General features: G+C 51.1%; 1 protein-coding gene across 1 annotated transcript in view; it reads left to right on the top strand.

Annotated features, from left to right (window-relative positions):
• The first annotated feature begins 622 nt into the window (after positions 1-622).
• LOC144156135 (DNA topoisomerase 2-alpha-like) overlaps positions 623-15,117 on the top strand; it is a 42,367-nt gene continuing 27,872 nt past the window's right edge. Inside the window, exons 1-3 of the mRNA XM_077687966.1 lie at positions 623-1,203; positions 9,481-9,738; positions 10,461-10,649. Coding sequence (XP_077544092.1) covers positions 886-1,203; positions 9,481-9,738; positions 10,461-10,649 — 765 coding nt within the window. The 5' untranslated portion in view covers positions 623-885. The remainder of the gene's footprint in view (positions 1,204-9,480; positions 9,739-10,460; positions 10,650-15,117) is intronic.

Below are 15,117 nucleotides of genomic sequence, written 5' to 3' on the forward strand. Positions count from 1 at the left end.
TCTGCAGAATTGCATTGTGTACAGCAAATGAACGTTGTGACCTCTGTGACCTCTGCAGCAATTTTCGGTATACGATGAATTGTACGAAGATGTCTCTTATGTTTGTGTAACCGACACAGCATGCGGACATTTGTACTTACTATACGAGATACACAGCTCTGTGCTATTTAGGCATGTATTGAACTTCCTTTGCAATACGTTGCTAATAAAATCAGTGAATAAACCACATTTCCCGCCTACTACTTTTTCTGCCCCAAACAAAATTGTCACGCTTCAGGGCGTGCTGGCTCGCGCGTATTCAACTAAGAAAGATATCCAAACAAATGTTTTGTGCACGTGCTGAAAGTCCAAGAAATTAGCAACTGAAAGTTGTGCAGCAGCAACACAATCTGAAAAGCAAAATGCAAGCGGTGTTTGTACACGCTTGCGGCACACAAAGACAGTCGCGCTAGCCCACAGCAGACGATAAGCGGCACGGCGTTTCCTCCTCGCGCATCAACGAAAGCGTTGCATCAGTGATTTTTTTTTTGTTTTTTTGTTTGACAATTTGGCCTACCAAACACCAGGGGACAAATTGGCGCTAGTGGCGCAATTATCGGTTACCTGGGGGGTATACCAGCTGACCTAGCCGTGTGGATACCGCCCACCCAGGTCACGCGTGTTTCCTCGCCGATTCGCATACATCCGCCCCGACACGCATTCGACGCCATGAACTGGTCGGTGGTGGTGCCGCAGCTTACCAACAGTGCGCATACTGAAGGCCGCTTCGCTGTCGTCGGCGCCCAAACGAGGCGCTGGTAACGTCATCCCCGCTTCCACCTGCAGCACCGTGTTCGTAAATCGGTCTCATCGCGCCGGCTCCTCGGTTACTGGCCTCACCTGGACATGGGCGACGACGGACCCCCTCCCACCGCGGCCGGCCAACATGACGATGCCGGGGGCGGCACGGCGGCCAACAAGAGGCTTTCTGTGGAACGCATCTACCAGAAGATGAGCCAGCTGGAGCACATTTTGCTGCGACCAGACACGTATGTGGGCTCTGTGGAACCGGTCACCCAGACGATGTGGGTCGTTGAGGGCGACAGCGGAGGCATGAAGCAGCGCAGCGTCACGTTCGTGCCAGGCCTCTACAAGATCTTCGACGAGATTCTGGTCAACGCGGCCGACAACAAGCAGCGAGACGCCAGCATGGACTGCATCAAGGTGAGCGTCAAGCGGGGCTCCATACATGCGCACTAAGACCGTCTGTCTATGTTCAATGCAGTACTGCTAGAACACGAAATCTGTGGGTACCGGAGTGCCATACGAAGTAACTAAAAGACCAGGCATATCAGCACCTAAAATCCGTATACCTCACAACCCATTTTTGTTAACACGGCTCCAAGCGTTATTTGTAGCATTTGGAACGGTATGCTGGTGGCAGCGATGTCGTTGGTAGCACACACATTTTTGACAATCTCCCACGCGCTTCCAGCGTACGCGAACAGCTGAAAAGGCTGCGTAAGAGTGGTACTTACTGGAAGTGAGGCCATTATTTACTTTGGTTCTTCTATTCTACAATATAGGGCGACCATTGGTGTAAGCAATGTGATTATGTAATTGTACACCAGCCCCAATCTTTATCAATATCACGGGCGCACCATTCTATTAATCCGCGCCGCATAACGGTGCGATGCCGCAAACTCGGCGAGAGTTGCGCATGCGCACTAAGGACTGGCAGCTTTGGCCGTCGTCTGCTAGGCTGTTCCAACAGCAGAACGCCGCCCCAGATTATTTCCTTCGCTTATCAGACTGCCTACGTAACAGCCGCTAACGGTGCAAAGAGGGCAAATGAAAGTGACTAATAGCAGCAGCCTAAGCATTCCACGAGCAAATCTCAAAATGTGCGTTAATTAGCGATTTTGTGAAGTATTGGCGCAACGGGCTTTCTCGTGAACAAAGACGGGGATCTGTGTGATAATCGAAGGAAACGATTCGGGGTTGCACTCAGCTTTCAGAAGAACCTTGCAGACGACGACCGTCACAGCCAGTGTTTAGTGCGCATGCGGCAACTCTCGTCGTGTTTTCCGTGTTACTCCGTCATACGGCGCTGATCAACCAAATGGTCGACGCTCCTGTGATATTGACAAAAAAATGGGCGGGTGTACAGTCGGCGAAAGGCTTGTCTATAACGCTCGAGCAGCGTGCTCCGGACTGCGTGGGAGACACCTAGTGATAACGCCTGGTTTGAGATAGGTAGAATATGAGCATGCGCGGCCCGTATCAGCGCAATGGCTGTGTCCTTCCTCGCTGTGCCGGTCGCCTTGGCTTCCACACCTTCTTTGACCGTAATAAGCGCTGCATGCCTGCGCTGCCGGGCCGGGAAACAAAAGCGTATATTACCCGCCTTAGCGCACGCTGTGAGAGTTTTTCGTCTGCATTAGCTTTAGTGCGCAGCTGTTCGTTGCGTCATCGCTCTGCGAATACGCTGCGTTAGTACCGCGTGCACCACTATCCGGTTTCTGCGCTCGGCTTTGTGCGTCACTGCTGACGGGCTAACGGCACAATACTTAATGCCCTGTGCAAGCGATCACGGACCGATATCGAGTCACTCTAGAACACAGGACAGTGATGCGTTTTCATCGATTGTTCGTTTTCTCGCACACACAAAGAAAACTCCGGTTTAAATTGCGTAGGGCGCCACGAAAATTAAGCGTTGCACGTAATTAAACACAGCCAACGTTGTACCAACAATCTCTAATCTCCGCTTTTGTTTCCCGTCCCGGCAGCGCTTCTCACGGCGAAAGAAGGTACGGAAGCCAAGGCGACGGGCACAGCGACAAGGGGATCAGACATCGCGCTGGTGCGGGTCGCGCATGCTCACATTCTACCGGTCTCAAACCAGGCGTTATCACTAGATGTCTCCCGCGCAGTCCGGCGCACGCCGCTCGCACGTTATAGACAAGCCTTTTGCCGACTGTACGTACCCCCACTCATGCCGATAAAGCGTGTGAATTAGCTCTAATGCATTGCGACCAACCATTTATTCTTCTAGCAGAAATGCGAACCGTTACTATCCCTTCACGAACTGATATTCAGTCTCGACTTGTCATCGAATTCGCTATTACGCAGTTTTTTTTTTGTAGAATTTTTTCTTTGGAATCCACAAGCAGCAAGGAAGGAGACATAAATGTGCGTCTACTTTCAAAATTTGCCCATCTACCCTCTCTGTTGATTTGGGCTTGTAATTATTTGCAGGTCCTTCTGATTAATGGGTGGCGCAGAAATTGGCCCGTCGGATACTGCCTAAAAATGAGTCTCAGCCGCCTGCATCTCGTGATCACCAGCTTACCTTCCAGAATAGCAACGAAAATTGTTCTGGTCTACAGGGCCAAGTATTGCGATAACTAGCAGAAGGGGCCTCGCGACCCGAGAGAGAGAGAGAGAGAGAATGCTCTTTAATGTGAACTGGTGAGGTCAGCCCTGCTAGGGACAAGGCTTGCTACACCAGATGGGGGGTGACTACGTTGATGAGTGGTGCATATCAGACATCAGGGTTACAGTAGGAAGAAGACAAACATGAAGCGTTAAAAAAAATGAAAAAAAAAAAGGACAAGAAAAACAAGAGATTGCTGCTAACAGAGTCCGGACAAAAAAAATACAATTGAAAAGAAAATCGTTAATGGAAACGCTCAAACAAAATGAAAAGTAAACGACGGGAAAAAAAGTAACAACACCAACCCAAGAAAAATAAATAGATGAACGCCACAGTGCGAAAGAGAAGATATCGTGACACACTTGCTCTGTCTCTGATCTAGAGAGATTTGTCCAGTTCAGTCTCTCGTAGGAACTGGAGCAGTACTTTTGTACCTAAGGTACTGTCAGCACTATTGGCCCAAGGCCCAAGAAAAGGAAAAAGTTTGAGGCTGCCTCCATGACGTACACGAGAGAGGGAGCTCGCTGCAGTTTTTCGCGCAGCAGCGTATCGAGGGCAGACGCAGAGCAAGTGATTTACAGTCTCGCGCACACCGCAAGTCCGGCACAGGGGGGAATCTTCCCAACCAATCTTAAACTTAAAACTCCGAGTAAACGCCACATTCAGGCGCAGTCGGTGCAGAACTCCTTCACACCGCTTGTTGAGGCCGCGTGGAAATCGGAAGTCACAATGCGGGTCAATAGCGTGCAGTGGCAGATACCTGCGGTGAGGGTCCTGCCACTCCGACCTTTGTGCAGCCCATCCACTTGCGAGGATAAGGGCGTTGCTGTCCTCTCGGGAGAAAGGAAGCTGGGTTGTGTTGCTCAGCAAGTGGCCTGCGCTGGCGGCTGCGTCGGATCTAATGTTGCCTTGTATGTCCGAGTGACCAGGTGCCCACTGAAGAGTGATTTCATGGCCTTCGCGCACTGCCATTGTGTGAATTTCGATCACATTCCTATGGGACTTGCGAATTCTCGACCCACGTATCAGAAGCATCGTGTACCGATACAAGTTTACGAACCCATATAAATCATCCTAATGGCCTAGTTTGCTATTTTTTTAAGTTGTATCCCTTTTTAAATAAAACAAAAAAACAATAATGTACACATTTGTTTATCTAGCATTCACAAGATGGCGCTAGCTGTCTAGCAAGCGAGAGTTTCGTCTTTATTTCAGTACAGTAGGGTCACATTTCTCAAATAAGCAAACTAGGCCGTTGTGGACATTTCTATGTATTTGCAAAACTTTTCTGATTAGTGGCCGATTATTAAGCCAGTGGGTCATGTAGTAAGTCCATAGAAATGTTGACATGTGAGTCCCCCTTAATCTGCCCGGGAGTCGCCCATATGGTCAGCATATACAGTCGAACCTCGGTATAGCGAACACTGATATAGCGAATTATCGGATATAGCGAACTAAATACGAAGTTTGTCTGGTCATGCTTAATTTCAATGACACCCTATTCCTTTTATAACGAAACCGAAACATCGAGAGCCGCGCGGTATCTGCTATAACGAAGAAATATTTGGTTACCTCGGGGCTGAAAGCTCGGCAGCTAGAATATTATAAGCACAATTTTTAAAAAGTGACACAAAACGACCGTTTTTTAGTAGCTCAAGGCCCTTTATTGCGTGGACACTGAAAAACTTCATTCCGCTCAGACACTGAGAAGCCACCAGGCGAAGGCCACATTCTCCATCAAGTTAATAAGATGGACGGCCTGTTCTGCCGAACGAACTTTATTCTGTTGTAATTTCACGTTCTCACGTTCTGGCCTGTTTAGTTTGAAATTCCGCAAGGAGACCGATAAGGCTTACCTCGTTTATAGTGGGTTCGAAGCCTAGAACAATGCGTTCTTTATGTAGGATTGTTGCGCGAGCCGGGTTGCCGATTTATTAAAGCCGATTTTTACCTCTATGGCTGTATCGAATATCGAATATAACGAACTAATTTAGTGCCCCGATACTTCCTCGTTATTACGAGATTCGAGTCTATGGGCAAGGAAGCGCGAAACTAAACTGTATAACAAAAAAAGAAAGCAATTTAACACTCGCTGCGGCGATGGAATGTGATGGGTCCAATTGAACTGCTTATCGCACATGCTAGATGGAGCCACTACAGCACGGGAGCACATTTCTTACAGCATTATTGAACGATCCCTCTATATCGTTGACATAACGTTTTTAGAATCCCTGAGCCTAGCTTTTTAAAGGGTTCCTGAAATACCTTCCGCCGATGCGTGGATGTACATGTAAACAAATAAAGCAATGTATTAGCAATCTCCTCCCGCAAGAATTTTGTTGAAGCGATCAGTATTAGCTTAAAAATCGTAAATAAAAAACCGCGCATTATCGTCGCGCCGCGTTTCCTCCTTCTTTCAATTTACTCTCCGCTGTATACGGCGAGCGAGCCTTCCCTCCCATGATGCTGCGCTCCTCGGCGGTGACGTACTTCCGCTATTGCGCTGCTCACGCAGCCGTCTGCTACGGGCAAGCTTTGTTGACACCATCCGCACTCCGCTCAAGGCTGGAAAAGCGAACGAAAAATCTGGCCCCATGTGTGCGGCGGCCTGGCCTTGCCCTTTCGCGGTGTACGTTGCTGCAGAACTTTGCTATCGGCGGCACGCGACTTTTTATCGGCGGCGAACTCTCAGCCGCACGGGGAGGATCCTGCGCTCGCTCCCTTGGATGCACAGCGCACTGTTTATCCAAAAAGCACCGTATCAGATGTAGCCCCGCTGGTGCCGGGTCTTATTTTGTGGCGGTGGTAATTCCTGCCGGCGGCATGTGAAAAAGACATTTAAACCGATACAGAACCCGAGCACAAAACGCCAGTTCAGCTTGGGGCGACGCGTGGTGGAGAGCGGCAACGTTCGCAAAACATGCTCCGGCGCGGCTCTGAGCTTTCTAGCGCTGGAGCGAGCGCCATTTCTTTGACAATCTCAAACATCGGTTGCCTTGGCAACAAGGCACAAACCGCCCTAGAAGTCAGTTACGGTTGCGTGATCCCGGTTCAGCTCGGGGTCCCACCTCGCGACATGTGGGCACTGCAGGCGTACCACTCACTCCCATTGGGAAGTGTGAGATGGGTTTGGCATTACAGGAGGCGATGGTGTGTGTGTTGTGGACGCCTTTGTTTCGCGATGAAATGCGACGTTGTGCTTCTGCGGGTGGATAGTGCTTCCCATGGTCTGGATTATCTTTCTCGAGCGACGTACGACTCAACCTCAAATGGGGTATGTGCAGTGTGCGTGGCTAAAAGCCATCTCGGCTTGCGCGTTAGAGTTAAGTGACTTGCTGTTCGTCCCCGCAACAGCGCGCGAGGTGAGTGCCGAATTTACGACGGGCAGGAGGAGGCAACCCATCGTCTGTCAATCGCGGTTCAGACTTGCAACGCATGTTGTGACGTTGTGTTCGTTCGAAACGCATCTCTGGATTGTTTTGAAGTGGAATAAAATGTATCCGTCAAACCCGGGCATTCGGCTCAGGGCGTTCTATGCGATTGCACGAAAGAAGTGCCACGGACTTCAACGCTTTCTTTACGGAACGTACTCAGGTAAGAGAATATCCATGTCGTGTTATGGCCGTGTTGCATTCAATACGAACGGTTAAGCGTTTGTTTACACTTGTTTCGTTTGTCGTAAAATGCCCAAGCACTCCGGCACTCCGCTGGCAGATCAGCCGGCGAGCCGACGCTGAGCAGACGACTCATCTCTTTGCCGGAAGTGCGTGAAAAAGCCGCCCAATAGCAGGATGTCTAGCTCATGACGAACATCTGGGAATCGATGATGTAGACATGTGAAGATGGCGGCGTCCGAAAACACGAAGGAAAGGGTGAGAAAAAAAGCGACAAACTTTGCAACAAAAGTGTGAGCTTTCCGCTGCGCGCAAAAGAGTAATACTTGGCACAGGTGATGTTGACGACCCAATCTAACGATTGCGCTAGTCAATTTAGTGTGCTCAAAACGCCTTTCAGGGCCCCTTTAAGGTTTGAAGTGGTGCGCTGGAGGCGTGTTTGCGTCAGTGATTGTGTTGTAAACGGGCCTCTGGTATACACTAAAATTTTTTACACCCGGATCACCTAAAAAAGGTGTACAGGTGTAGTAAGAGTGGTAGGTCATTACCCCCTTCTGGGGTTCCAACACCCTGGTTCGTAGTTTTACACCCATTTTGTGTGGCAAAAAGGGTGGTGACCGACAGCAACACCCTCGGTTTTCTGTAGGATATTGAAAGGCTGTGGAATTAGTGTTTTTTTATTACAGCGATGATTATTAAGGCTGTATACCTAGTTCTAAACACTCCCGCCTCCCCGATCCTGGAATATGTTCATATCCATCGCCGTAGCTTCTCGTTTCGAAGCAGTAGTATCCGCAGTAGTAAACTTGTATACGCGCTGGGTCCCTGTGATCGGGCTTTCCAGGCAGAGACCCCCCCTCTGCTCGCAAGAGGGGAAAGTGAGTGAGTGTGGGAGTTGTCTACAAACGGGCGAGGGTTGGAAGGTCAGTCTGGGGTTTCTTGGCGCTCCCATACCTGATGGTATGCGGTGCCGGGTAGAGTGCAGAAGGCGGATAGAAGGGCGGCGCGATGGGTGTGAGTTGGTTTGCAATCTTTGAAGGCAGTAGCCTTTTGTCTCGATCACTGCGGACGTGGCGTCTGCAGTACACCTCTGCCTTGGCAGTAGTGAGACACGATGTCTCAACAGCGGTTCCGTCTTGGGGGCGGAAGGCGTTGGTTGTCCCTTGTAAAGAATGGACAGCGGCGTCAACCGCCTCATTGCCGGCGGGGAATGTGTGTCCGGGCACCCAGGCGATCCGCATGTCGGGCAGCTTGGCTATGGTTTTTAGGATGTGGAGGGCTGTTTTGAAGATGTGTCCCCGTAGGTAACTGCAGCATGGGGCTTGCGAATCGAAAATGCATCCCCTTGCACGAATATAGGACATCGAAGCACGACCACCACATTTCTTCGGCGGCACTCCATGGAAGGATCAGGCGCACGGTACAAGTTTTTCTACGCGACTGAGGTTATGTATGGGGCGAGGGAAGGAATATACGGCAGCAGGAAACAGGCCCATGTGTGCATACACGTACTGCTTTCATGGTGTTATAATTAAGAAAAACTAAATAATGCTGCAAATAACTCGTATGCAAGAGGAATTTATGCACTCAATCTAAATATTTTTACCGGAGCTGTTTTCAAAGAAACTTCTATTTTTCGGATGGGCTCGTATCAGAGGATGAGGGGGATAGTTGCACTGCGACCATGCGCAACCTTCTGGAACAAAAATAAGTAATCTGTCGTTTCTCGCACTGCATTCAGTGTTCTTGGACAAGACGCTGTCCATTATTGGCCTGCCGTGCATGATATATTTATACGCATGTGTTAGTGCACGTCAAATCTGTTTCTAGCCAGCGAAAAATCTGCCTGTGTCAGTTATTCGCGGTTTGTTTCCTATAGAACGGCAGACTTGCGTGAACGGAGCTAAAGGGGGAGACAGCTGACAAAGGCCGATTCTTCCTCTGAAACACGCTGTCGGCATCTAATCGGAAACAGAAAAAAACGTCTAGCGGATAGAACGTGTAAATGCAGCCCCGACTCCAGGGCTGCACTTTGCGTTATAGGTTTGTGCTGTCTGCCTCAAACGTCACTTCATCGTGTCATTTCCTCAAGCATTACTTCGCGTATATATGGGCTGCGAAACTTGCAGGCATGTTTCAGAGAGGTGAATGAAAAAAAGAAACACAGGACGGAGCTACCAAAATAAATGAACCTTGGCGTTGTTTTCGCCCACTATTAGGTCGTCTCTAAAAGCCATTCGCGCATGTCCATTATCGCAGTCTTCGTCCGGATGTACGAAAGCGCCACTGCAGTGTTGTGGGTTCCGTCCCCTGGTGGCACTGCACATCGCGCTGGAGGGACACTATAGACTTACCTACCCTATGATGTGTTTTCCAGCTTTCCGCTTGAGCACGCACGATTTTTGTTCTTTCAGACCACCATATTTGGGTCACTTTCAATCTCCTTTCCAGATCGACATCGTGCCTGAGGAGAACCGAATCTCGGTATGGAACAACGGCCAGGGAATTCCCGTGGTCGAGCACCGCGTGGAAAAGATGTTTGTGCCGACGCTTATCTTCGGCCACCTGCTCACTTCTTCGAACTACAATGACGAAGAGAAGAAAGTCACTGGCGGTCGCAACGGTTACGGCGCCAAGCTTGCAAACATCTTCAGCACCCGCTTTGTCGTCGAGACCTACTCGCGCACAGAGAAAAAACATTTCACACAGGTGCGTACCTCCGATACCGCCACGCAGATGTCGTGCATCCGGTTGGATGGGCGCGAAGAGGGCTTAATCAAACTTGGCAAGGAATTGGCACCCTACGAGTGCTTGTAATGTGTCTGGTTGACTGATAACGTCGGCTCCGAAAATTTTTTTAGACTACAAGATCCTCGCCGTTGTTTGAACTTATCGAATGGCTTCAGGCACGTAGTCGGTATAGTATTGCACTATCAAATAGATATACACGCGAAATATAAGGTTTGAACAGGAAATCGGGAGATTAGCGAGCGGTGCTTACACGGCCTTATGGGTTAACACGTCCTTTTGCAACACGGTTTAAAGCTAGGAACGGAAATAAAATGGCGAAGTGCTATGTGAATACTCCGGTCAATTTCTATGTCTCACTGATGGCGTTCGAGGTCGCGCTAAAACTCACTGCAGGAAAGACAACGTTACACAGTGGATTTCACAAAACGATAAGCGAAGGCACATCAAGCGCCTCAAAAGGAAAAAAAGAACGCTTCCTGCGGTCGAAATTGATTTTGGGTCCTTCGAAATATGAAGCCGATGTCTATCTGAATGCGCCATTCCGATACGGTCTAAGTAGCTTCTCGTTTTAACCATCTTTTTCTTAAGAAAGGGGCATTGATTTTTCGTGAGCTTTATGGAATGATACAGTTCAGTGCAAGGAATATGTGGCCACTGGTCTCTTCCATGTTATGCTGCAGGTCTGGGAGGACAACATGAGGAAGACAACGCCGCCCAAGATTCGCACAGAATCCAAAAGTGAAGATTTCACGAAGATAACATTCCACCCGGACTTGTCCAAGTTCATGATGGAGAGGCTTGACGACGACACGGTGGCATTGCTCTCTCGTAGGGCTTACGACGTTGCCGGATGCGCACGTGGCGTCAAGGTGAGCTTACGTACCGCGGCATGCACTTGAAGCAGGCCTCAGTTCACTAGCTTTCACCGTACCTTACTTCCCTACATTTCCTACTGTCCTTCAAACTCGCCCTCATCTCCACCTCACAGTTGGGGTTTGAAGAGAGAATAAACTTTATTTGAACACTAGTTGGACTAACGACGAGTGGTTGCCAGCGCTTGGAGGGTGCCGGTGACCTGAGCTGCTTATTCAGCAAGCCCTCGCTGGACTTGAGGATCCGAGCTGCCTAACGCCGCCTCCCAGTGCTCCTCAGAAGAGAGGAGGGAATGAGTTGGGGGGGCATTGCCAATGATATGAGACTTTTTCGGGGGTTCAGCAGTCGGGGCACTGGGGAGAAGGAAATATTAAAGGATGAATTGCGTGTAGTCTGGCGCGATCAGGGAGGGTATTGGTTTGGAGAAGTCGCCAGTATCGTTCCTGTGATAGACAGCGACCAGTGGGGTGGAGGGTACCACTGGCGAGAGAGGCGGTGGTGGCAGGTAATTTCCTGGAAAGTTAAAAGGCTGTCGCGGGTTGGTTGGGCTCCATGGGAAGCGGTGCGACTTGACCCAGCTCGGACGGCTAGCTCTCGAGTTGCAAGGTTAGCCGCTTCCTTTCATTCCAGCCCCGCATGGGCTGGAGTCCAAATCATCCCCGCGTGAGAGGTGGGAGGATTTCGAAGAATTGTGAGAGCCTGCGGGGAAATGTTACCCCGGGCAAAATTTCGAATGGCCGTTTTCGTATCAGACATAACAATTGTTGGGGTTGTGGGGTTCTACATTTCACACACTAGTGATTTCCCACCCCGCAGCCATCCGCGCTCGGCAAACATGCCTTGCGAGCGCCGGCTGCGGACGGGTCCGTTGTTTGCGGAGACAGACAAAGGCAGGAGGCGGCGAGGGCAAAACATCAATGGCAGCATTTATTGCAAAGTGCAAATCAAACAGAACATTACGACGGCCACGCGAGGCTCGAGAACGTCGATATGGTTCGCATATGCCACATTAGGTGAAAGAGTTTCTATTGTTTGACAAACTGTTATTTTAGCATCGCGTCGATACATTGCTAGGGGAGGGGAGGTAATGTCACGTTTATACCTATACCTTTGTTGCTATACTTCGTGATTTGTTTTGTTTATTAGCAACGCGTGAATGTGGCCAGTTACCTTACCCGATGATTCAAACAGATCTCCTCCCGCTTGCTCCAACTCGCATTCACGTTGTCATTTCGTGCTCCGCGAGGACCGGCAAGTCACACAGATTACGAGGACACCAACATCGTGGCCGTGGATCATCGCAACGGTCAGTTACAGCCATTTGTGAATTTGCCACGCTACCAGCTCCGCTAGGCCTTACAGGCCTAGTGAAGCCGCTGTCGTCGCCGGCGCAACATCTGCAAGCGGCCGCGCCAGCTCCGGCGCATCGCCGCTCAGCGTAATACCCGTCATGGAAAACATCGTGGAAGGAGACGACATCGACCCCGAAGAACTCGAGCAGCACGGGTGGGCTACGATCCGCCACCGGCAACACGCCTTACGAGACCAAGCACGTGCGTCTACTGCAGCCATGAACACCTCGAGCGCCGCGCGTGCACCCAAGCAAGACAAAAAATCAAAACATCCCCCTCGCGAGGGGCACGATCAAATGCAGAGCATTTCCGCGGGGGGCGTGCCTGCCAGTCTTATGGATTACGTATTGGTTGTTGTTGTTGTAATTGTTGTCTTCCAGCGTAGATATTGTCGATGAAGTGGATGGTGAAACGTGAAACGTGCCGTGAACCCCCTGCCGCGGCTATTACGCAACGTGGAGAGGCTACGACGCAACGTGGCGCGGCTATGACGCAACACAATCCAAGCCAAGCCAAGCCAAGCCAAGCCAAGCCAAGCCAAGCCAATCCAATCGAATCCAATCCAATGCCCTTCGCGAGAGAGTGTTATAGCGCCGAAATCGCGCCACCACATGAACGCGAACCGAACGCGGCGAGAGAGGGTGTTGCGAGCGGAGAGAAGGCGAGGAGGACGCGGGGGAGCGGGCGCACCTGTGGCCGACGGTTGAATGAGTCAAGGATATAAGGCGCGTGCGTAACCTCCCATTCTGTGTCGGCTCCGTGGAGCAGTCGGTAAAGCGGGATTCACACGACGGAGGAACCCTCTCACGGAGGCGGACGGATATGTGACGTCAACAGCACGTGACCGGATTATCCGGCCTGGCGGCGCATCCACACGTGCGGAGCTACGCGGAGTGAGTAGCAGACGACAGCGCCGAGGAACAGGTTTTATTCCCCGCCGAGGGCCACCGCCGTCGAGCGAAAACACGCGGAGGCATTTTCTTTCGCGGAGCCACCGCGTGCTATCCCCACCGAGGGGCGGAGCCTAAAACCGGTCACGTGAGCGGGTCCCGCGGGCCAAAAAGAGAGGGTTTCTCCGTCGTGTGAATCCCGCTTAAAGTGCCGTGTACCTTGCGTTCCGCCCGCAGAGTCGTGGGATCGAAACCTGGCGCCGGAAGGCATTATTTCTTTATATAGTGTAGGGTGCGGACTACGTAGTGATGCGGACTACGGACGCCAACGCGGGTGACATCGTGAGTTACTAAAATGCTCTGCATTTAATACACTGCATACAGACTAATCGTAGGCCATAACGGTAACACTGGGAGCGAGGCATTAAACAACGCTAGAGATCGAGATGGTTCGACTCACCCATGGCATACCGGAGGAGCGGAGCGCTACGCAGTGCGAGCGCGGTTGCAGTCTCCCAGCTCGCCGGACGCGTCCCATTGTGGCGCGTTCCCCAGGTCAGGACCAGCGCGCCGAAACGTCCGCGTGCTAGCGCGTCCCCAAGACAAGAGAGCGTCCCCTCGTCATGCTACGTCCCACTAGACTTCGCCTTACGGTGGCGCTAGTATCGAGGAAGAACTGGTTCTCGGGTAAGGCAGAGGGGAAAAGGGTCAACGCCTCCACCTGGGCGACAACAAACCGTCCGGTCGCTGGCGCCCTCCCGTATGGTTCCCGTCGCGTGTGCACGCCGGCCGCAATGGGAAGCTAGCCAGAAAAGGGGTTCGCGTGAAAGTCGCGATCCCCACAGGGTAGGCCGGTGAGTGAGCGCAAGTGCAATGGGCGCCGCCTCTTGCGCAGTGGCAGGGAAGCGCGTTAGGATAGTTAGTGATTGGCAAGGGAATACTTCAGGGTCGAAGAGTGCGGTGACTGCATATGTGCTGTGGTGGCAATACCTAGCGGCGTCCACGTACGTGGTGGTCGGGCCCGTGGGGCGTTTGCGGTTTGAAGTGCACTTAGCCAAGCACGGCTCCTCTTAGCCAGGTTGAATACTATTTGCAGCACCTCAAGCTGCGAAAGTTAACACATACTTCAAACAAAAGAGCACTGGGCAAGGGAGAAGCATATGGTCAACAGCGCTGTTTGCCATTTTAGACAGTCTGTGCTGCCGAGCCCAAGGACACGGGTTAGATCCTTGTCACGGGGGCCATTTTCCTTGTAGAGTCGAAAATCGAAAGCGCTCGTGTTTATATTTCGACGCACGTTGAAGATCCCCAGTTCTAAATTATATGGCCCTACAATACAGCGCACCGGATTGATTGCGGGGTTTAACGCGCCGAAGCAATGCAGGCGATAAGGCGCGCCGTAGTGGAGGGCTCCGCATTAATTTTGACAATCTGGTGATCTTTACCGTGCTTTAACGATCTTTAACGCCCCGCACGGGGCACCTTGAGCAATCTTGGTGACGGTACTGGCGATACCGCGGACCCCGAGCCCCCAAACATAAGCTGGATCCAACCGTGGCGATGTGTTTATAGGTGGAGGGTTAAAAACCACGAACGGTGGCCGTCGGAGCCCAGGTCAAGCTCCGGCGGATGGGCTCCCTGTCTGTTTATCAGGCAGGGAGCTCCGGGACCTCCTCAGCTATCAGGGTAAGGTTGTGGAAGAAAGTACCCCCGTCCCCTGCTTCTATACATACTGTATGGCATTTTCAAAACACCCCCCCAAACGTGATCGGTCCCTGAAAAGGGGCCGCACCGAAGTATCTTTTCCTTCATTGCCATCTTTGACATTTCCTGAACCAGATCATTACTCTCGATTTCTTGTCATGGAGTCCCTCAATCCAACCCACCCTCTTGCATCTCAGTCAGTCTTCTTGATCGCAAAATATCTTGAAGCCATAATAGGAAAATCATATAAGTGCAAGAAACAAAGGTCTGGTGAACTACTAATCGAGGTAAATGACAAGCAGCAGTCCACGAAGCTTCTAGCTCAGACTAGACTGGCTGATCTAGACATCAGGGTCACACCCCATCGGAGCCTCAACAGCTAGCAAGGTGTGATATCCGCGACGGATCTCTTGAACGAAACGGATGCGGATCTCCTTGCCGGCTTGAAGGATCAGGGCGTCACTGCCGTGAGACGCATCACCATCCGCAGAGACAAGGAGATTCCCACCAAACACCTT

The sequence above is a fragment of the Haemaphysalis longicornis genome, unplaced genomic scaffold, assembly GCF_048455015.1.
Source record: "Haemaphysalis longicornis isolate Haplotype H1 unplaced genomic scaffold, Haemaphysalis longicornis Haplotype H1 scaffold_1, whole genome shotgun sequence".
Lineage (NCBI taxonomy): Eukaryota > Metazoa > Arthropoda > Arachnida > Ixodida > Ixodidae > Haemaphysalis > Haemaphysalis longicornis.